A 24,675-nucleotide genomic window follows, 5' to 3' on the forward strand; every position below is an offset into this window, starting at 1 on the left:
GTGCACCCCAACGCTTTTCCTATACCCAAGCGGGTGGAGGACATAGTGAATAAGGAGTGGGAGAAGCCCGGCATACCTTTTGTCCCCCCTCCTATATCTAAGAAATTATTTCCTATGGTAGACCCCAGAAAGGACTTATGGCAGACAGTCCCTAAGGTCGAGGGGGCAGTTTCTACACTAGCTAAGCGCACTACTATTCCTATCGAGGATAATTGTGCTTTCAAAGATCCTATGGATAAAAAATTGGAGGGTTTGCTTTAAAAGATTTTTGTACAGCAAGGTTACCTCCTGCAACCTATTTCGTGCATTATTCCTGTCACTACAGCAGCGTGGTTCTGGTTCGAGGAACTAGAAAAGTCGCTCAGTAGATGAGGAGGTTATGGACAGAATTCACGCACTTAAGTTAGCTAATTCCTTTATTTTAGATGCCGCTTTGCAGTTAGCTAGATTAGCGGTGAAAAATTCAGGGTTTGCAATTGTGGCGCGCAGAGCGCTCTGGCTAAAGTTTTGGTCAGCGGATGTATCTTCCAAGACAAAGTTGCTTAATATCCCTTTCAAGGGTAAAACCCTTTTTGGGCCAGAATTGAAAGAGATTATCTCAGACATCACTTGGGGTAAGGGACACGCCCTCCCACAAGATAGGCCTTTCAAGGCCAAGAATAAGTCTAATTTTCGTTCCTTTCGCAATTTCAGGAACGTACCGGCCTCCAACTCTGCAGCCTCTAGACAAGAGGGTAATGCTTCGCAAACCAAACCAGCTTGGAAACCGATGCAAGGCTGGAACAAGGGTAAGCAGGCCAAGAGGCCTGCTGCTGCTACCAAAACAGCATGAAGGAGTAGCCCCCGATCCGGGACCGGATCTAGTAGGGGGCAGACTCTCTCTCTTCGCTCAGGCTTGGGCAAGAGATGTTCAGGATCCCTGGGCACTAGAAATAGTTTCTCAGGGTTATCTTCTGGAATTCAAGGAACTACCACCAAGGGGAAGGTTCCACATGTCTCACTTATCTTCAAACCAAATAAAGAGACAGGCATTCTTACATTGTGTAGAAGACCTGTTAAAAATGGGAGTGATACACCCAATTCCAACTGTGGAACAATGAATGGGGTTTTACTCAAATCTGTTTGTAGTTCCCAAAAAAGAGGGAACTTTCAGACCAATTCTGGATTTAAAGATTCTAAACAAATTTCTCAGAGTGCCATCGTTCAAAATGGAAACTATTCGAACGATTTTACCTTCAATCCAGGAGGGTCAATTTATGACTACCGTGGATCTAAAGGATGCGTATCTACATATTCCTATCCACAAAGATCATCATCAGTTCCTAAGATTCGCCTTTCTGGACAAACATTACCAGTTTGTGGCTCTCCCATTCGGGCTAGCCACTGCTCCAAGGATTTTCACAAAGGTACTCGGGTCCCTTCTAGCGGTTCTAAGACCAAGGGGCATTGCAGTGGCACCTTACTTGGACGACATTCTGATACAAGTGTCGTCTCTTTCAAAGGCAAAGGCTCACTCAGACATCGTTCTGGCCTTTCTCAGATCTCACGGGTGGAAGGGGAACATAGAAAAGAGTTCCCTGTCTCCGTCGACAAGAGTTCCTTTCTTGGGGACAATAATAGATTCCTTAGAAATGAAGATTTTCCTTACAGATGTCAGAAAGTCAAAACTTCTAAACGCTTGTCAAGTTCTTCACTCTGTTCCACGACCTTCCATAGCTCAGTGCATGGAAGTAGTAGGGTTGATGGTTGCATAAGACCATTACAACTGTGCATGCTGAAACAGTGGAATGGGGACTATACTGACTTGTCTCCAGTGATTCAAGTAGATCAGAAGACCAGAGACTCACTCCGTTGGTGGTTAACCCAGGTTCACCTGTCCCAGGGAATGAGCTTCCGCAGACCAGAATGGGTCATCGTCACGACCGACGCCAGTCTAGTGGGCTGGGGCGCGGTCTGGGACTCCCTGAAAGCTCAGGGTCTATGGTCTCGGGAAGAGTCTCTTCTCCCGATAAACATTCTGGAACTGAGAGCGATATTCAATACTCTCAGGGCTTGGCCTCAACTAGCAAAGGCCAGATTCATAAGATTCCAATCAGACAACATGACGACTGTTGCTTACATCAACCATCAGGGGGGAACAAGGAGTTCCCTGGCGATGAGAGAAGTGACCAAAATCATAAAATGGGCGGAGGATCACTCCTGCCACTTATCTGCGATCCACATCCCAGGAGTGGAAAACTGGGAGGCGGATTATCTGAGTCGTCAGACATTCCATCCGGGGGAGTGGGAACTCCACCCGGAGATATTTGCCCAGTTGACTCAATTATGGGGCATTTCAGACATGGATCTGATGGCGTCTCGTCAGAACTTCAAGGTTCCTTGCTACGGGTCCAGATCCAGGGATCCCAAGGCGACTCTAGTGGATGCATTAGTAGCGCCTTGGGCCTTCAACCTAGCTTATGTGTTTCCACCGTTTCCTCTCATTCCCAGGCTGGTAGCCAGGATCAAACAGGAGAGGGCCTCGGTGATCTTGATAGCTCCTGGTGAATATGTCATCGGCTCCACCATGGAAGCTACCTTTGAGACAGGATCTTCTAGTACAAGGTCCATTCGAACATCCAAATCTAGTTTCCCTCCAGCTGACGGCTTGGAAATTGAACGCTTGATTTTATCTAAGTGTGGGTTTTCGGATTCTGTGATAGATACTCTGGTACAAGCCAGAAAACCTGTAACTAGAAAAATTTACCATAAAATATGGAAAAGATATATCTGTTGGTGTGAATCCAAGGGATTCTCATGGAGTAAGATCAAAATTCCTAGGATCCTTTCTTTTCTTCAAGAAGGTTTGGATAAGGGATTATCAGCGAGTTCTCTAAAGGGACAGATTTCTGCTTTATCTGTCTTGTTACACAAACGACTGGCAGCTGTGCCAGATGTTCAAGCTTTTGTTCAGGTTTTGGTCAGGATCAAGCCTGTTTACAGACCTTTGACTCCTCCCTGGAGTCTGAATTTAGTTCTTTCAGTTCTTCAAGGGGTTCCGTTTGAACCTCTACATTCCATAGATATCAAGATGTTATCTTGGAAAGTTCTGTTTTTGGTTGCTATTTCTTCTGCTAGAAGAGTTTCTGAGTTATCTGCTCTGCAGTGTAATCCGCCCTATCTGATGTTCCATTCAGATAAGGTTGTTTTGCGTACTAAACCTGGTTTCCTTCCAAAGGTTGTTTCCAACAAGAATATTAACCAGGAAATAGTTGTGCCTTTTTTGTGTCCGAATCCAGTTTCAAAGAATGAACGTTTGTTACACAATTTAGATGTAGTTCGTGCTTTAAAGTTCTATTTAGAAGCAACAAAGGATTTCAGACAAACGTCTTCTCTGTTTGTTGTTTATTCTGGCAAGAGGAGAGGTCAAAAAGCTACTGCTACCTCTCTTTCCTTTTGGCTGAAAAGCATCATCCGATTGGCTTATGAGACTGCCGGACGGCAGCCTCCCGAACGCATCACAGCTCACTCTACTAGGGCTGTGGCTTCCACATGGACCTTCAAGAACGAGGCTTCTGTTGATCAGATATGTAAGGCAGCGACTTGGTCTTCCCTGCACACTTTTGCCAAATTCTACAAATTTGATACTTTTGCTTCCTCGGAGGCTATTTTTGGGAGAAAGGTTTTGCAAGCTGTGGTGCCTTCCGTTTAGGTAACCTGATTGGCTCCCTCCCTTCATCCGTGTCCTAAAGCTTTGGTATTGGTTCCCACAAGTTATGGATGACGCCGTGGACCGGACACACCAATGTTGGAGAAAACAGAATTTATGCTTACCTGATAAATTACTTTCTCCAACGGTGTGTCCGGTCCACGGCCCGCCCTGGTTTTTTAATCAGGTTTGATGAATTTCTTTCTTTAACTACAGTCACCACGGCACCCTATGGTTTCTCCTGTTTTTCTCCTGTCCGTCGGTCGAATGACTGGGGTGGGCGGAGCCTAGGAGGGACTATATCGACAGCTTTTGCTGTGCTCTTTGCCATTTCCTGTTGGGGAAGAGAATATTCCCACAAGTTATGGATGACGCCGTGGACCGGACACACCGTTGGAGAAAGTAATTTATCAGGTAAGCATAAATTCTGTTTTCACAAAAAAATGTACTTAACAAAAACTACAGCACAAGCTCTGTCTATATAACAGTGAGTGAGTGCTGCTGCTGTGCTTCCTATATGCATACATTATAGTGAGATATGAAGTGTGTGTCATGTGCAGGAATAGGCACGCACCAAGACTGTGGTGGACATCTTCCAAAGTACAGATCTTAGTGAAGGACACTAAGGTATATTTCAAATTAAAAACATCAAAAAACAATCTCTTTACCGAGAGGGTAGTAGATGCATTGTGGAAAAGCCATCCAGTAGAAGTGGTAGACACAGTGAAGGAGTTTAAGCATGCATGGGAAAGGTATACGCTAGTCTAGATCAGTCTCACACACACTCTCGATTGCACACTCGGTATCACACACACACTCACAGTCTCACACCCACACCTGCTTACACACTATCACACACATACCTTCATAGTCTATCTCACACACACATTCATTTGCACACTATCACCCCCACACACACCCTCACAGTCTCATACACACACCCACACTCTAACACATACCTTAAGTCACACACATACACTTTTGCAGTCTCACACTGTCACACACACACTCTCACAGTCTCATCCTTACACACACACTCTTGCACACTATCACAAAAACTCACAGTCTCACAATGTGTCCTCATTCCACTCCGCAAAATGGTTGGCAGACACTGCAAGGGCCAGTCACGGACACCAGTGTCCGTGTACAGACACCTTGCCTATCTCTGGTCATGTGACTCCTGTGCTGTTAAAATATGGTAGCATACATAGCTGCATCAAGCCCTGGATAAATATTGTAATAGAAACTATTTTCTTGAAATGTTTGGGGAAAGCTGAACTTACAGCATAAAGAACTGTACTCAGTTTTTTATTATCACTCAGTAGAAGTTAGTTTAAATTATTGTTAGCATTTAAGTGTTTAATGTCCCTTTAATGTAATAATTTAGCCCTCTAATTCTTTTGATTGCTTAATCACTGATCATAATGACACATTTTGATGAAATGGCCTGTAACAAATATACGGAGTGTCATCTCACATACAACTTGGTTAGAATTTATCACTGTCTTGTTGAAGTTTCATGACTGTAGCCTGTACTATTTTCACTAAGATTGAGGGGATTCTCATGTGAGAATAATCACTACAATTTCTAATTCAAGAAAGGGCCTTACTTGCTTGAATTAATTTCCTTGATTATAGATATTATAGTTATGTGTGTCTTTCTTGAAGTCAGTAGTTTTTTTATGATTACCACTAAACTATAGAGCTACTAAAGTATTAAATTCTCTTTGTAAAGTAAACATATGTAAAATAATGCACTTAGTTATTAAGTTAATACTTTTCTGTCATATTTATGGAAAAACAAATACAAGCATAATATAGAAAATGTTATCATAGAAATTGGGTAAATAATTAAATAGCAATAGCTAAATAGTTGAATATGTTGTCTTTATAAGTGTAATCCATTTGTATTGAGGAATTATGTGTATTATTGTCTATTATTTCGCATTTGTATCCATCTAATTAATTTATGTTTACTTCATTTTTCATTCTCAGATTACTGTTATGATATCATTCCTTATGTAAAATACCCTTCATGTGTATATGTTTAAACATACGGATCATCATACCATCATGCCAGAAAAATGCGTCATCTCATGACCATCTGTGAAAAAGACAGGTGACACTAATTTGTAAGATTTGTATTATCAATTATGGTGTTGTTTAGCATTAACTTTTTTTCTCCCTTTTTCTTTTTAAATAGATATTTAGTGTGGACAGGTATGAAGTTAAAATTGATAAGGGGGTCTGGCTTTTATAGGGTTAAAAGAAGTGGGGTTTTTGCATTTACAAGGTTTATAGTGTGTTGAATTTAGAGTTTATTAACCTGGGAGTGTCCAGGGGATGAGAGGATACAGCTAATAAAGCAAACATATATGTACCAGTGTGGTGGATCCCACATACATATGAAAATATACATCATTACCCCTTCACAACTAGTAATCCAGTTTTATGTGGTTTACTAGTGGAGTTCAAGAAAGGTTAGTAAACCACCAATCAGAAATATGCTTTAGCCCATCTTCGGGCTGGTTGACTAATAGGAAAACACATCACTTATTAGTTAGCCAATTGTGTGTTACTTGAAAAAGCAGTAAGTCTGTCTAAGGGCATTGCTTACAGCTATTATTATTATACATTATCACATAGTGTTCAAAGCACAAAGCTTTGTGATCCAGTAAAATCAGTGCACAAGTGTACATGCACACTACTCCTTTATCAGGTGCACTACTGCAGCCATACTGTTTAAAAAATTTTTTTGAGTAGTTTGCACTGATCATATTTAATATAGGCCCATTTAACTTTCCAACTCATGTCATTTTACTTTAGTTTTTATTTCTACCAACAATGTTCTTTAAATACTAAAATCTCAATTTGAATATCAAACATTTGAATATAATGATTCTAAAACAAAACACACCAAATATAATACATAGCAAAATAGTATATATTTTTAAAATGGTAAAGCTACAATACAAATATTTAAATAATGAAAGCTTTTAAGAAATCCTGTGCATAGAAAGTGTCTTCTTATACATAGAGTATATGTATATTTTATAGTTATTTAATGTCTTCATTATTTCTTTGCATTTTGAATTTGCGTTATAGTAAGAATGTGTGTTTCTTCTTCTTTAGGTATATTTTCGGTTCTTAACTTGGCATCTGAGTGTACCACCCTTGCCCAGGAACTCCCAAAAGTATCATATGTGAAGGCCATAGATGTCTGGCTTATAACCTGCCTCCTCTTTGGTTTTGCTTCACTTGTTGAATATGCTGTTGTTCAGGTTCTTCTAAACAGTCCAAAGAGAATTGAAGCTGAAAAAGCCAAAATAGCCAAAACCGAGCAAGCAGACGGAAAGGGACCCAATGCTGCAAAGAAAAATACAGTCAATGGGACAGGGACACCGGTCCACATCAGCACTTTACAAGTAGGTATAAAAAGTATAAGTAAACTGGATACCAGATATGCCATGTTTTTACATTATTACCCACTCACCAGTTTCCTGATCCTTTCCTTCCTTTTTTTACACAATACATGAACATTCCTGCTGAGTGTGAAATATTTTTTAACATGTTAAAGGGATACTAAACCCAAATTTTTTTCTTTAATGATTATTTTTTTTATTTTTTTTTATTGAGAAACAATTGACAAACTTACAGGTACATGCAGGTAAGGCAATAACATAGAGAAATACTTCAGTTATTGATATATTACATAACAGAGGTAAGTTATTGCAAGATCACTCTAAATCAGTCTATATAAGGATACATGTACAATTATTTATAGTGTATAAAATACCAACATAGAACTGGATCAATCAAATCAAAAAGTTGAAATACAGCCTGCATAGCTTAAGTTTAAAATTTGTATTTTCTGTACCTGACCTGCAAAAGAAAAATAAAATCAGTATACTACAGAGCTCTCAGTTTTTCACCTCCATAATGCATAAAGGTCACTCTTGGGCCTTAACCATCAGTGAGATAAGAACCTTGGAGTTTAATATGGTATAATATATCTGCAGGTTATTATGATGAACAAATGTAGGTATATGTCCCCATCAAGCATGGGAAAATAACTAGTGGAATATTGTCCCCAAGTAATGAGCTAGGGCCTCTTGTGGACCTTTCAAAATCTTACTCTTGACCTAGAGGGGGACATCAGGGGAAACTAAACAGATAATGCTGCATGTTTTCTGTTCATGTTAAGCACTTATGTTATAAGCACAATATGTCTGTTAGCCACACTGTTAAGGCAAGCTATTGGGCTATGACTAGCTAAGTGCATAGGTGGGCATATATCCTTTTCACTATTTGTTGCATTAGGAAGGCAAGCAGCGGAGCTGTGGCTATCTAATTAAATCAGTAAACGTATATACGTATATCTGTACGCTGCACCAATAGGGCAAATAACTAAGCCATAACTAGCTAAGTGAATTAATGAGCAGACATCCTAAGATAAGTAGTAGGCTATCACTAGTTAAGTAAATAAGTGAACCTAGATTCTTGTGACTATTAGCTGCACTAGGGAGGCAAGTAGTGGAGCTATGGTTGTAAATGAGTAAGTAAACCAATATCCTTGTAACCGTAAACTGCATTAGTAGGGCTAAGTAAATTAATGTACAAATGTCCTTAAGTCTGATAGCTGCATCAACAGGGGAAGCAGTGTAGTTATAATTGACTAAATTAATAAGTAAGAAAATATCCTGATGTTTAGTAGCTACACTAGCAAGGGCAGCAGCAGGACAATAACTAGCTAACGGCTAGATTACAAGTTTTGCGTTATGAGGGGTGCGGTGCTAACTTGCAAGTTATTGTCACAGCTCACCTCCCTACAGCGCTGGTATTACAGGTTTACAAAAACTCGGCGTTAAAAGGCAAGAAGTGAGCGTAGAGCAAATTGAGCTCCATACCGCACTCCAATACCAGCACTGCTGAAAGCTGCGGTGAGCTGGTTTTACGTGCTCATGCACGATTTCCCCATAGACATCAATGGGGAGAGCCTAACACCTGCAAAAAAGCAGCGTAAAGCTCCCTAATGCAGCCCCATTGATTCCTATGGGGAAACACATTTTATGTTTACACCTAACACCCTAACATGAACCCCGAGTCTAAACACCCCTAATCTTACTCTAATTAACCCCTAATCTGCCGCCCCTGAAATCGCCGACACTTACATTATATTTATTAAACCCTAATCTGCAGCCCCCAACATCGCCGACACCTACATTATATTTATTAACCCCTAATCTGCCGTCCCCAACATCGCCGCCACTATACTAAATTTATTAACCCCTAAACCTAAGTCTAAACCTAACACCCCCTAACTTAAATATTATTAAAATAAATCTAAATAAAACCTACTATCATTAATTAAATAATACCTATTTAAAACTAAATACTTTCCTGTAAAATAAACCCTAAGATAGCTACAATTTAACTAATAGTTACATTGTATCTATCTTAGGTTTTATTTTTATTTCACAGGCAAGTTTGTATTTATTTTAACTAGGTAGACTAGTTAGTAAATAGTTATTAACTATTTACTAACTACCTAGTTAAAATAAATTCAAATTTACCTGTAAAATAAAACCTAACCTGAGTTACACTAACACCTAACTTTACATTACAATTAAATAAATTACATAAATTAAATACAATTACCTAAATTACAAAAAAAACAAACACTAATGGCTAGATTACGAGTTGTGCGTTAGGGTAAAAAAGCAGCGTTAAGAGGTCCTAACGCTGCTTTTTTACGCCCGCTGGTATTACGAGTATTGAAGGCTTAGGTGTACCACACACTTATTTGGCCTTACCACAAAACGACTTATGTAAACTTCGTAAAGTCTTTTTTCTATGGGACTTCCATAGGGCCGGTATTATGAGTCTGTCCTGGGAGGCCAAAAAGTGAGCGGTGCAGCCTACCCTGTCAAGATCCCTAACGCATTTAAAAGTCAGTAGTTAAGAGTTTTATGGTACAACGCCGTAACATAAAACTCATAACTAAAGTGCTAAAAAGTACACTAACACCCATAAACTACCTATTAACCCCTAACTATAGGCCAGTCAGTTTGACCTCAATTGCAGGGAAAGTAATGGAAACTCTTTTAAAGGAAAGACTTGTATTTTTCATTCAGACAAACAACTTAGAAGACAAAGGACAGCATGGTTTCACTGCTGGAAGATCATGCCTGACTAATCTAATTGAATTCTTTGACCATGTAACTAAAATAATAGACCAGGGAGGAGCCGTAGATGTTGCCTATCTAGACTTTAGCAAAGCATTTGACACCGTCCCACACAACAAACTTATTCACAAAATGTATTGCCTTGGTATAGATGCTAAGATTGTTAAGTGGGTAGAATGCTGGCTTAAAGATAGACGACAGAGGGTTTCAATTAATGGAGTACATTCAAATGAGGCATCAGTTACTAGTGGTGTTCCCCAAGGGTCAGTTCTTGGGCCTGTTCTGTTTAACATGTTCATAAGTGATATTGGAAGTGGGCTTAAGGGGAAGGTTTGCTTGTTTGCTGATGATACAAAAATTTGTAACAGAGTAGATGTTCCAGGAGAAGTTGATCAAATGAACTGTGATATTAATAAACTATAGGACTGGTCAAATAAATGGGATCTGAAATTTAATATTACCAAGAGCAAAATTATGCATATAGGATCCAAAACCCCAAAGGCCGATTATAGTCTCAATAATACATTACTGACTGTAATTAAAGAAGAAAGGGATTTGGGAATTATTATTTCAGATGATTTAAAATTTGGTACACAATGCCGCAGTGCAGCCAGCAAGGCCATTCAAATGCTTGGTTGCATTGGAAGAGGTTTTAGTAGCAGAAATAGCAAGGTTCCTATGCCACTTTAGAGATCATTAGTTAGACCAAATCTGGAATACTGTGTACAGTTCTGGAGATCATATCTTCAGAAAGATATAAATAAACTAGACGCTGTCCAAAGGAGGGCTACTAAAATGGTACATGGTCTAAAATGTAAAACGTACAAAGAAAGACTCTATGATCTAAATATGTATAGTTTAGAGGATAGAAGGGAAAGAGGTGACATGATAGAAACCTTCAAATATATGAAGGGATTTAATAAAATAGAAGCTGAAAGCATTTTTCACAAAAATCTAAAGTTAGAGGGTAACAGATTCAGGAGAAATTTGAGGAAGCATTTTTTTGCAGAAAGGCTGGTGGATTCATAGAATGAACTTCCATTTGAGGTGGTAAACACAAAGACTGTAAAGGAATTTAAAAATGCCTGGGACATGCATAAGGCTATCCTAAGGAAAAGGTAACATGTAATATGGGTAGACTTGATGGGCCTTTTTGGTTCTTATCTACCGTCAAATTCTATGTTAAACCGAGGCCCTCCTACATCGCAAATACTAAAATAAAAATTTTAACCCCTAATCTACCGCTCCGGACACCGCCGCCACCTGCATTATATTTATTAACCCCTAATCTGCTGCCCCCAACATCGCCAACACCTACATTATATTTATTAACCCCTAATTTGCCACCCCAATGTCGCCGCCACCACCTACCTACACTTATTAACCCCTAATCTGCCGCCCCAACTTCGCTGACACTATAATAAACATATTAACCCCTAAACCGCCACTCCCACCTTGCAAACATTAGTTAAATAGTATTAACCCCTAATCTGCCATCCCTAACATCGCCGCCACCTACCTACATTTATTAACCACTAATCTGCTGGCCCAACGTCGCCGCCACTATATTAAAGTTATTAACCCCTAAACCTTAGTCTAACCCTAACACCCCCTGACTTAAATATAATTTAAATAAATCTAATTAAATATTCCTATCATTAACTAAATTATTCCTATTTAAAACTAAATACTTACCTGTAAAATAAACCCTATTATAGCTACAATATAACTAATAGTTACATTGTAGCTAGTTTAGGATTTATTTTTATTTTACAGGCAGGTTTGTATTTATTTTAACTAGGTAGAATAGTTATTAAATAGTTATTAACTATTTAATAACTACCTAGCTAAAATAAATACAAATTTACCTGTAAAATAAAACCTAACCTAAGTTTCAATAACACCTAACACTACACTATAATTAAATAAACTAAATTAAATACAATTACCTAAATTAAATTAAATTAGCTAAAGTACAACAAAAACCCACTAAATTACAGAAAATAATAAACAAATTTCAGAAATTTAAACTAATTACACCTAATCTAATAGCCCTATTAAAATAAAAAAAGCCCCCCCCAAAATAAAAATAAAAAACCCTAGTCTAAACTAAACTACCAATAGCCCTTAAAAGGGCCTTTTGCGGGGCATTGCCCCAAAGTAATCAGCTCTTTCCCTATTCTAAAAAATAAAACCCACCCAAAACACCCTTAAAAAAAACACTAACTCCCTGAAGATCGACTTACCGGGAGACGTCTTCATCCAAGCCAGGCGAAGTGGTCCTCCAGACGGGCAGAAGTCATCATCCAGACGGCATCTTCTATCTTCATTCTTCCGGCGCAGAGCGGGTCCATCTTCAAGACATCTAGATTTATTTAAATTATTTTTAAGTTAGGGGGTGTTAGGGTTAGGGTTAGACTTAGGTTTAGGGGTTAATAAATTTAGTATAGTGGCGGCGACGTTGGGGGCGGCAGGTTAGGGGTTAATAATATTTAACTAGTGTTTGTGATGCGGGAGTGCGGCGGTTTAGGGGTTAATATGTTTAATATAATGGCGGCAATGTCCGGAGTGGCAGATTGGGGGTTAATAATTTTATGGAAGTCCCATTGAAAAAGGACTTTTTGAAAGCTGCGGTAATTATGTTGCGCTAAGGCCAAAAAAGTGTGCGGTGCCCCTAAACCTGCAAGACTCGTAATACAAGCCTTAGTGAAAAAGAGCCTTAACGCTGCTTTTTCACTTACACCGCAAAACTCGTAATCAGCCGTAAGTAATGAAATGATCAAATATCCTTGTGTCCGGTAGTTGGATTAGTAAGGCCAATAACAAAGCTAAAACTAGCTAGATATAGGAACAGCCAGATATCTTTGTGTTCACTGGTAGCAAGGGTGAGAAAAACAACAGTTCCGTGTTTAGTTAAATAAATGTGTAAACGGATATTGCTATGCTTATTATCTGTACAGAGATGACAATCTTCCATGTTACAACTAAATGGAAAAAAAATAAGCAAATGTCTAAGTCTAACAAAACTAATAAGTAAACAGATATTATCATGCCTATAAGGCATTCTATATATTATACTGATGCTTTCAACAGAGGTAAACAATTTAAATCAGCTACTTAAGGTATACTCTGCAATAGTACAGATAGCTTGCTAAATATTCCTTGCTATACCCCCTAGAATACTACAATAATAATATAATAGTGGGGGGATGACTCATATTACCTTTGTCTACACATACTGAACTCGGGGGATACTTCAGAGAGGTACAGCCAACATAATGCCTTATAACTGCAATATCAGACAAAAAGTTGGTAGGTTTAGAGTGTCAAACCAGCATTACAACCATATAGGGACTTCTTGTTTAAGACACAATTTGCTAGATTTTTTACCCCGCTCCAATCCGAAAGTGTACAATGACCTCTGTATAAGGTATGTAGGAGAGCCCAGATGCATGTTTTCGCAATCCACTCCAGCTGCCATTGGGTTTTCGGTGAGCCACAAGTCTTGAGCACAATCTCTTAAGTCAGTAGAATTAAGGTATTGTAGAAGTCCAGAGGAGAGTTTAATGTTGGCATCTCTTAGCGATACAAAGGACATTCCCGATGAGTCCCCCTACTTTGGTTCATCAGGTAGGTCCAGAGCCCGCTCAGGGAGACCGGCCACTCCCCCCCAAGCAAGCGATAAGCACACTGTGGATCTATCTGAGTGCCCCACGAAGGAGGTGACAATCATGGGAAAACTTCCTCTGGGTCGTTGGGACTGAGAAGCTGGGTTCTGTACATTGGAAAGTGGTTCCTGCAGTTCCAGTTTGCAGACATCTGTTGATCGGTGCCTGACTGTGATTGCGCTATGTTCCTCCGAGCGCTTGACAGTGTGCTCCCATATATGGTCACTAGTGTTGCATATGCAAGGACTCACTTATTTTTCTTGGTGCGCCATAAGCTTGTCAATCCTGCCACAAAATTCTAATTCAAAGTCCTCCAGTATTATCTTCAGTGCCCTGCAGAGCCCCTCCATATCTATAATCAACAGAGGTGTATGGCCAACTTATAAACCTTTGCATTAAGGGTTTGTAGCGGTAATAGTATCTGCATACTTAATGATCCAGAGGCCTGGGAGGGGGGATACCTGCAGCAACCCCAGCCACGCTATTATCTATCCAAGAATCAGTGATGGTCTAGTTAGCGAAAGCCGTGCTTTGCTTACTTGGAGATCATAGGTCAGGGTGTCGTTCATCCGCTCCTAAACTTCTGACAGAGTATGTAGACGATTTTTGGTTTCCAAATATGAAAGTCATATGGCTAGATTACGAGTTGTGCGTTTAAGTAAAAAAGCAGCGCTAACAGGTCCTAACGCTGCTTTTTTACACCCGCTGGTATTACGAGTCTTGCAGGTTTAGGGGCACCGCACACTTCTTTGGCCTTACCGCAAAACGACTTACGTAAACTTTGTAAACACTTTTTTTCTATGGGACTTCCATAGCGCCGGTATTACGAGTCTGTCCTGGGAGGCCAAAAAGTGAGCGGTACACCCTCTACCTCCAAGATCCCTAACACATTCTAAAGTCAGTAGTTATGAGTTTTACACTACAATGCCGTAGCATAAAACTCATAACTAAAGTGCTAAAAAGTACACTAACACCAATAAACTACCTATTAACCCCAAAACCGAGGCCCTCCTGCATCGGACATACTAAAATAAATGTTTTAACCCCTAATCTGCCGCTCCGGACATCGCCGCCACTATAATAAACATATTAAGCCCTAAACCGCCGCACTCCCGCTTCACAAACACTAGTTAAATAATATTAACCCCTAATCTGCTATCTCTAACATCGCCGCCACCTACCTACATTTATTAACCCCTAATCTGCCGTCCCCAACGTTGCCACCACTATATTAACCCCTTAATGACCACAGCACTTTTCCATTTTCTGTCCATTTGGGACCAAGGCTATTTTTACATTTTTGCGGTGTTTGTGTTGAGCTGTAATTTTCCTCTTACTCTTTTACTGTACCCACACATATTATATACCGTTTTTCTCGCCATTAAATGGACTTTATAAAGATACCATTATTTTCATCATATCTTATAATTTACTATAAAAAAATTATAAAATATGAGGAAAAAATGGAAAAAACATACTTTTTCTAACTTTGACCCCAAAAATCTGTTACACATCTACAACCACCAAAAAACACCCATGGTAAATAGTTTCTAAATTTTGTCCAGAGTTTAGAAATACCCAATGTTTACATGTTCTTTGCTTTTTTTGCAAGTTATAGGGCCATAAATACAAGTAGCACTTTGCTATTTCCAAACCACTTTTTTTTTTTTTTTTAAATTAGCGCTAGTTACATTGGAACACTGATATCTTTCAGGAATCTCTGAATATCCCATGACATGTATATATATATTTTTAGAAGACATCCCAAAGTATTGATCTAGGCCAATTTTGGTATATTTCATACCACCTTTTCACCGCCAAATGCGATCAAATAAAAAAAAAAGTTCACTTTTTCACATTTTTTTTTACAAACTTTAGGTTTCTCACTGAAATTATTTACAAACAGCTTGTGCAATTATGGCATAAATGGTTGTAAATTTTTCTCTGGGATCCCCTTTGTTCAGAAATAGCAGACATATATGGCTTTGGAGTAGCTTTTTAGTAATTAGAAGGCCGCAAAAGGCCATTGCGCAGCACATGTGTATTATGCCCAGCAGTGAAGGGGTTAATTAGGGAGCATGTAGGGAGCTTTTTGGGGTAATTTTAGCTTTAGTGTAATGTAATAGACAACCCAAAGTATTGATCTAGGCCCATTTTGGTATTTGGCCAAATGCGATAAAATAAAAAAAAACGTTAAATGTTTCCAAATTTTAGGTTTCTCACTGAAATCATTTATAAACAGCTTGTGTAATTATGACACAAATTGTAGTAAATGCTTCTCTGGGATCCCCTTTGTTCAGAAATAGCAGACATATATGGCTTTGGCGTTGCTTTTTGGTATTTAGAAGGCCGCTAAATACATGTGTATTATGGCTAGCAGTGAAGGGGTTAATTAGGTAGCTTGTAGGGTTAATTTTAGCTTTAGTGTAGAGATCAGCCTCCCACCTGACACATCACCCCCTCCTGATCCCTCCCAAACAGCTCTCTTACCTCCCCCACCCCACAATTGTCCCCACCATCTTAAGTACTGGCAGAAAGTTTGCCAGTACTAAAATAAAAGGCATCCTTTTTTTCTTTTTTTTCCCCCTTTGCATATTTACATATGCTGCTGTGTAGGACCCCACCTTAGCCCCCAAACCTCCCTGCCGCCCCCCCCCCCCCCAACAGCTGTGTAGGACCCCACCCCCCAACAGCTCTCTAACCTCCCCCTCTACCTTCTTGGCAGCCATCTTGGGTACTGGAAGTTTAGAATATATAGTCTCTTTTTTATTTGTTATTTTATTTTTTTCTGTAGTGTAGCCCAAGACCAACCCCCAGATCGTTTAGATTACTTTTTTGGGGCATTTCTTCCCCCCCCCCCCTTATTCCCACTTATACTTGATAATTTCTGTAGTGTAGCGGTAGCCACCCGCCCCCCCCCCCCCCCCGTGCACGCGCGCGTCCGTGCGCACGCCCGACTGTCCCGCCCCTGAATAAATGACATACAATTAGCTAAAGTAAAAAAAAAACCACTAAATTACAGAAAATAATAAACAAATTACAAGATATTTAAACCAATTACACCTAATCTAATAGCCCTATAAAAAAAAACCTAGCCTAAACTAAACTACCAATAGCCCTTAAAAGGGCCTTTTGTGGGGCATTGCCCCAAAGTAATCAGCTCTTTTACCTGTAAAAAGAAATACAAACAACCCCCCCAACAGTAAAACCCACCACCCACACAACGAACCCCCCAAATAAAATACTAACTAAAAAAACCTAAGCTCCCCATTGCCCTGAAAAGGGCATTTGGATGGGCATTGCCCTTAAAAGGGGAGTTAGCTCTATTGCAGGCCCAAACCCTAACCTAAAAATAAAACCCACCCAATACACCCTTAAAATAATCCTAACACTAACTCCTTGAAGATTGACTTACTGTTCTGAAGACCGGACATCCATCTTCAAGGAAGCGGCAGAAGTCTTCATCCAAGCCGGGCGAAGTGGTCCTCCAGACGGGCAGAAGTCTTCAGACATCCAACGCGGAGCATCCTCTTCATCCAGAGTCTTCTTACTGTATGAAGGTACCTTTAAGTAACGTCATCCAAGATGGCGTCCCTTAGATTCCGATTGGCTGATAGAATTCTATCAGCCAATCGGAATTAATGTACAAAAAATCCTATTGGCTGATGCAGTCAGCCAATAGGATTGAAGTTCAATCCTATTGGCTGATTCACTCAACCAATAGGATTGAGCTTGCATTCTATTGGCTTATTGGAACAGCCAATAGAGTGTGAGGGGATAGTCTACACCAGAATTTTTATTGTTTTAAAAGATAGATAATCCCTTTATTACCCATTCCCTAGTTTTGCATAACCAACACAGTTATAATAATATACTTTTAACCTCTGTGATTATCTTGTATCTAAGCCTTTGCAAACTGCCCCTTTTTTCAGTTCTTTTGTCAGACTTGCAGTCTAGCCAATCAGTGCCTGCTCCCAGATAACTTCAAATGCACAAGCACAGTGTTATCTATATGAAATATGTGAACTAACACCCTCTAGTGGTGAAAAACTGTTAAAATGCAATCTGTAAGAGGTGGGCTTCAAGGTCTAAGAAATTAGCATATGAACCTCCTAGGTTAAGCTTTCAACTAAGAATACCAAGAGAACAAAGCAAAATTGGTGATAAAAGTAAATTGGAAAATTGTTTAAAATTACATGCTCTATCTGAATCATGAAAGTTTATTTTGGCATAGACTGTCCCTTTAATCCTATTGGCTGATTGCATCAGCCAATATGATTTTTTCTACCTTAATTCCGATTGGCTGATAGAATTCTATCAGCCAATCGGAATCTAAGGGACGCCATCTTGGATGATGTCACTTAAAGGTACCTTCATTCATTAAGAAGACTCCGGATGAAGAGGATGCTCTGCGTCGGATATCTTGAAGATGGACCCCCTCCGCGTCGGATGGATGAAGATTGAAGATGCCATCTGGATGAAGACTTCTGCCCGTCTGGAGTACCACTTCGCCCGGCTAGGATGAAGACTTCTCCCGGCTTCGTTGAGGACTTCAGCCTGGTTGGATGAAGACTTCTGCTGCTTCCTTGAGGATAGATGTCCGGTCTTCAGAACAGTAAGTCGATCTTCAGGGAGTTAGTGTTAGGTTTTTTTAAGGGTGTATTGGGTGAGTTTTATTTTTAGGTTAGGGTTTGGGCCTGCAATAGAGCTAACTGCCCTTTTAAGGGCAATGCCCATCCAAATGCCCTTTTCAGGGCAATGAGGAGCTTAGGTTTTTTAAGTTAGTATTTTATTTTGGGGGTTGGTTGTGTGGGTGGTGGGTTTTACTGTTGGGGGGGTTGTTTGTATTTTTTTTTTACAGGTACAAGAGCTGATTACTTTGGGGCAATGCCCCGCAAAAGGCCCTTTTAAGGGCTATTGATCGTTTAGTTTAGGCTAGGGTTTTGGTTTTTTGATAGGGCTATTAGATTAGGTGTAATTAGTTTAAATATCTTGTAATTTGTTTATTATTTTCTGTAATTTAGTGTTTGTTTGTATTTCTCTTACATTGGTGTATCCGGTCCACGGCTTCATCCTTACTTGTGGGATATTCTCAATCCCTACAGGAAGTGGCAAAGAGAGCACACAGCAGAGCTGTCCATATAGATCCCCTCAGGCTCCGCCCCCCCAGTCATTCTCTTTGCCGCTCTAACAAGTAGCATCTCCATGGGAGGGTAAAGAGTTTGTGGTGTTAGATTTGTAGTTTTTATCTCTTCAATCAAAAGTTTGTTATTTTAAAATAGTGCCGGTTTGTACTATTTACTCTGAGGCAGAAAAAGATGAAGATTTCTGCTGAGAGGAATATGATTTTAGCACCCATAACTAAAATCCATTGCTGTTCCCACGCAGGACTGTTGAGTACCGGAGAACATCAGTTGAGGGGAACAGTGTGCAGGCTTAACTGCTTCAGGTATGATCAGTCATTTTTTCTAACAAGACCTAGTAATGCTAGAAGACTGACAGGAATCCCCATGAGGGAAGGTAATCCATTTTCTGAGACTCAGTATAGAAGGATGGCTTAGGATTAGGGCTTAAATACTGGTTGACACTGTTTTGGGCTAAATCGTTTGCTTATTAGCATGATTTTATATTGAATCTAGTGTTTTTTAAACTTATAAAACACTTTCTGGGGTTTTTTATTTCGCCTGGCATATTGTTAGACACCTAACCTATCTCAGAAGGCCCCATCACTCCGGAATGAAGTGGGAGGGGGCCTCATTTTCTTTCCTTATTGCCCAAACCGGTTGCCTGCTTCTTTTAGCTCCGGTTTGGGCAATAAGGGGTTAATTGATTTGAAAATTTGTGTGCAATCATTTCAAAGCATCAGGATAATGTGGTGACAATTTCATTAAGATCGGATGTTTTTTTGATGTTTTGGTAAAAAAAGTGTGTGCTTTTATTATTTAAAGACACAGTAACGTTTTTTTCAAAAAGTGTTTTTTATTGCATTGTAGTGCTGTCTAAGTCTGTCAAACATGTCTGAGCCTTCAGATAGACCTTGTTCTTTGTGTTTAAAAGCCATGGCGGTACCCCCATTGCATTTATGTTTAAAGTGTGCTATAGCGTCTAAACATTTTAAGGACCATGCAGTGACACTTAAAACTGTAGCCCTAGATGATTCTTTAGCAGAAGAAATTGAGGATAGTACTCTTTCCTCTCCTCTTGTGTCGACACCAGTTATGCCCGCGCAAGCGATGCCCAGTACCTCTAGCGCATCGATCCCTGTTACCTTACAACAATTGGCAGCAGTAATGGATAATTCTCTTGCAGCATTTTAATCCAAACTGCCACCATTTCCAAGGAAGCGCGATAGCTCAGTTTTAAATACAGAAAATGAGCAATCAGAAGCGCAGGATAATTTATCTGTAGTACCCTCACAACAATCTGAGTTGGCGGTAAGGGATGGCCTGTCTGAGGGAGAAATTTCTGACTCAGGAAAAGTTTCTCAGCAGGCAGAGCCAGATACCATAGCGTTTAAATTTAAGCTAGAACACCTCCGCGTCCTGCTTAAGGAGGTCTTAGCTACGCTAGATGATTGTGACCCCTTGGTGGTCCCAGAAAAATTGTGTAAAATGGACAAATTCTTAGAGGTCCCGGTACACACTGAGGCGTTTCCGATCCCTAAGAGGGTGGCGGATATTGTGACTAGGGAGTGGGAGAGACCAGGTGTACCCTTCGTTCCAACTCCTATTTTTAAGAAAATGTTCCCTATAATTGACCCTAGACGGGACACGTGGCAAACGGTCCCTAAGGTTGAGGGGGCAGTTTCTACACTAGCCAAGCGCACGACTATACCAATAGAAGACAGTTGCGCTTTCAAAGATCCTATGGATAAAAAATTAGAAGGTTTACTTAAGAGAATATTTGTTCAACAAGGTTTCCTTCTTCAACCAATTTCTTGCATTATTCCTGTAACCACTGCAGCGGCTTTTTGGTTTGAGGAACTGGAAAACTAGCTCCAGAAGGAGACGTCTTATGACGAAGTCATGGATAGAATTCACGCCCTGAAATTGGCTAATTCTTTCATCACAGATGCCGCTTTACAGTTAGCTAAATTAGCGGCGAAAAATTCTGGTTTTGCCATCGTGGCGCGCAGAGCGCTTTGGCTAAAATCATGGTCGGCGGATGTGTCGTCCAAAACAAAATTGCTTAATGTTCCTTTCAAGGGTAAGACCCTATTCGGGCCAGAGTTGAAAGAGATTATTTCAGATATCACTGGGAGAAAGGGCCATGCCCTTCCACAAAATAGAACGGAACGGACCTGCTTCAACCTCTACAGCCGCTAAGCAAGAGGGTAACGCTTCCCAGCCCAAGCCAACATGGAAACCTTTGCAGGGCTGGAACAAGGGTAAACAGGCCAAGAAGCCTGCTGCTGCTACCAAGACAGCATGAAAGGGTAGCCCCCGATCCGGGACCGGATCTAGTAGGGGGCAGACTTTCTCTCTTTGCTCAGGCTTGGGCAAGAGATGTTCTAGATCCCTGGGCACTAGAAATTGTTGCTCAGGGGTACCTTCTAGAATTCAAGGACTCTCCTCCAAGGGGAGGGTTCCACATTTCTCGATTGTCTTTATACCAGACAAAGAGACAGGCGTTCTTACGCTGCGTAGAAGATCTTCTAAAGATGGGAGTGATACACCCAGTTCCAACTGCAGATCAAGGACTGGGTTTTTACTCAAACCTGTTTGTAGTTCCCAAAAAGGAAGGAACTTTCAGGCCAATCCTGGATTTAAAAATCCTAAACAAATTCCTCAGAGTTCCATCATTCAAGGTGGAAACCATTCGGACAATCTTACCGATGATCCAGGAAGGTCAATATATGACTACCGTGGATTTAAAGGATGCGTACCTGCATATTCCTATCCACAAAGATCACCATCAGTTCCTAAGGTTCGCCTTTATGGACAAGCATTACCAGTTCGTGGCTCTTCCCTTCGGGTTGGCCACTGCTCCCAGAATTTTTACAAAGGTGCTGGGGTCCCTTCTAGCGGTGCTAAGACCGCGGGGCATTGCAGTAGCACCTTACCTAGACGATATCTTAATACAAGCGTCGTCTTTTCACAGAGCAAAGGCTCATACGGAAATTGTTCTGGCCTTTCTAAGGTCTCACGGGTGGAAGGTGAACGTAGAAAAAAGTTCTCTGTCCCCGTTCACAAGGGTTCCCTTCCTGGGAACAATAATAGACTCGGTAGAAATGAAAATCTTTCTGACGGAGGTCAGGAAGTCAAAACTTTCGAATACTTGTCGAGTTCTTCATGCCATTCCTCAGCCTTCTGTGGCTCAGTGCATGGAGGTAATCGGTCTAATGGTTGCGGCAATGGACGTAGTCCCTTTTGCCAGAATTCATTTGAGACCACTGCAACTGTGCATGCTCAAACAGTGGAATGGGGATTATGCAGATTTGTCTCCCCAGATACAAATAGACCAGAAAACCAGAGACTCGCTCCTCTGGTGGTTGTCTCAGGATCACCTGTCTCAGGGAATGAGTTTCCGCAGACCGGAGTGGATCATTGTCACGACCGACGCCAGTCTCTTAAGCTGGGGCGCGGTCTGGGACTCCCTGAAAGCTCAGGGTCTATGGTCTCAGGAAGAATCTCTTCTCCCGATAAACATTTTGGAACTGAGAGCGATATTCAATGCACTCCAGGCCTGGCCTCAGCTAGCGGAGGCCAAATTCATCAGATTTCAGTCAGACAACATCACGACTGTAGCGTACATCAATCATCAGGGAGGAACAAAGAGTTCCCTGGCGATGAGGGAGGTATCCAAGATTATCAAATGGGTGGAGGATCACTCCTGCCATCTATCTGCAATTCACATCCCAGGAGTAGACAACTGGGAGGCGGATTACCTGAGTCGGCAGACTTTCCATCCGGGGGAGTGGGAACTCCACCAGGAGATTTTTGCTCAACTAACCCATCTATGGGGCATTCCAGAACTGGATCTGATGGCGTCCCGCCAGAACTCCAAAGTTCCCCGTTATGGGTCCAGGGATCCCAAGGCGACATTGATAGATGCTTTAGTGGCTCCTTGGTCATTCAATCTGGCTTATGTCTTTCCACCGTTTCCTCTTCTCCCTCGGCTAGTAGCCAGAATCAAACAGGAGAAGGCTTCGGTAATTCTGATAGCTCCTGCGTGGCCACGCAGGATTTGGTATGCAGACCTGGTGGATATGTCATCGGCTCCACCATGGAAGCTACCTTTGAGGCAGGACCTTCTAATCCAAGGTCCATTCAAGCATCCAAACCTAGTTTCTCTGCAACTGACTGCTTGGAGATTGAACGCTTAATTCTAGCTAAGCGTGGGTTCTCTGAATCAGTTATAGATACTCTGATACAGGCTAGAATGCCTGTTACTAGGAAAATTTACCATAAGATATGGCGAAAATATCTTGGTTGGTGCGAATCCAATGGCTACTCGTGGAGTAAGGTTAGGATTCCAAGGATATTGTCTTTTCTCCAAGAAGGATTGGAGAAAGGGCTGTCAGCTAGTTCCTTAAAAGGACAGATATCTGCTCTGTCTATTTTGTTACACAAGCGTCTGGCAGCTGTGCCAGATGTTCAGGCGTTTGTACAGGCCCTAGTTAGAATCAAGCCTGTCTACAGACCTGTGGCTCCTCCATGGAGTCTAAATTTAGTTCTTTCAGTTCTTCAAGGGGTTCCGTTTGAACCTCTACATTCCATAGATATTAAGTTACTATCTTGGAAAGTTTTGTTTTTGGTAGCTATTTCTTCTGCTCGAAGAGTTTCTGAATTATCTGCTTTGCAGTGTAATTCACCCTATCTGGTGTTCCATACAGATAAGGTTGTTTTGCGTACCAAACCTGGTTTTCTTCCAAAAGTGGTTTCCAATAAGAATATTAACCTGGAAATAGTTGTTCCTTCTTTGTGTCCTAATCCAGTTTCTAAGAAGGAACGTCTGTTACACAATCTTGATGTGGTTCGTGCTTTAAAATTCTATCTAAAAGCAACAAAAGATTTCCGACAAACATCATCCTTGTTTGTTGTCTATTCTGGCAAGAGGAGAGGTCAAAAAGCGACTGCTACCTCTCTTTCTGGCTGAAAAGCATCATCCGATTGGCTTATGAGACTGCTGGAAGGCAGCCTCCTGAACAAATTACAGCTCATTCCACTAGAGCTGTGGCTTCCACATGGGCTTTCAAGAATGAGGCTTCTGTTGAACAGATTTGTAAGGCAGCGACTTGGTCTTCACTGCATACATTTGCCAAATTTTACAAATTCGATACTTTTGCTTCTTCGGAGGCTATTTTTGGGAGAAAGGTTTTACAAGCAGTGGTGCCTTCCGTTTAGGTTACCTGACTTGTTCCCTCCCTTCATCCGTGTCCTATTGCTTTGGTATTGGTTCCCACAAGTAATGATGAAGCCGTGGACCGGATACACCAATGTAAGAGAAAACAGAATTTATGCTTGCCTGATAAATTTCTTTCTCTTACGGTGTATCCGGTCCACGGCCCGCCCTGGCAATTAAGTCAGGTTTAAGTTTATTTTTGTAAAACTACAGTCACCACTGTACAGTCTCCTTTTTCTCCTAACCGTCGGTCGAATGACGGGGGGGGCGGAGCCTGAGGGGAGCTATATGGACAGCTCTGCTGTGTGCTCTCTTTGCCACTTCCTGTAGGGATTGAGAATATCCCACAAGTAAGGATGAAGCCGTGGACCAGATACACCGTAAGAGAAAGAAATTTATCAGGTAAGCATAAATTCTGTTTTTGTACTTTAGCTAATTGTATATTATTTATTTAATTGTATTTAATTTAGGTAAGTTATTTGATTGTAGTGTAGTGTTAGGTGTTAATGTAACTTAGGTTAGGTTTTATTTTACAGGTACTTTTGTATTTATTTTAGCTAGGTAGTTATTAAATAGTTAATAACTACAGGTATACCCCGCTCATACAGCGGGTTAGGGACCGGAGCCCCGCTGTAAAGTGAAAACCGCCTTAAAGTGAAACAAGGCAGTTTTAGCTTTCTTTTCAGTGTTTAAAATCCTGAAAACATGTTTCAACTAACATATATTAGGGGTGCAATAGCGCTATGTTTAGTTTAGCACTAGCACAGCAAGTATTCAATTAGTATTCAAT

The 24,675-nt window shown here is 40.7% G+C and overlaps 1 protein-coding gene across 1 annotated transcript in view; it reads left to right on the forward strand.

Moving 5' to 3' along the window:
- The window catches only part of GLRB (glycine receptor beta), a 437,385-nt gene that overhangs the window by 388,846 nt on the left and 23,864 nt on the right, over nt 1–24,675 (forward strand). Inside the window, exon 9 of the mRNA XM_053703772.1 lies at nt 6,821–7,113. Coding sequence (XP_053559747.1) covers nt 6,821–7,113 — 293 coding nt within the window. The remainder of the gene's footprint in view (nt 1–6,820; nt 7,114–24,675) is intronic.

The sequence above is a fragment of the Bombina bombina genome, chromosome 2 (genome assembly GCF_027579735.1).
Source record: "Bombina bombina isolate aBomBom1 chromosome 2, aBomBom1.pri, whole genome shotgun sequence".
NCBI lineage: Eukaryota > Metazoa > Chordata > Amphibia > Anura > Bombinatoridae > Bombina > Bombina bombina.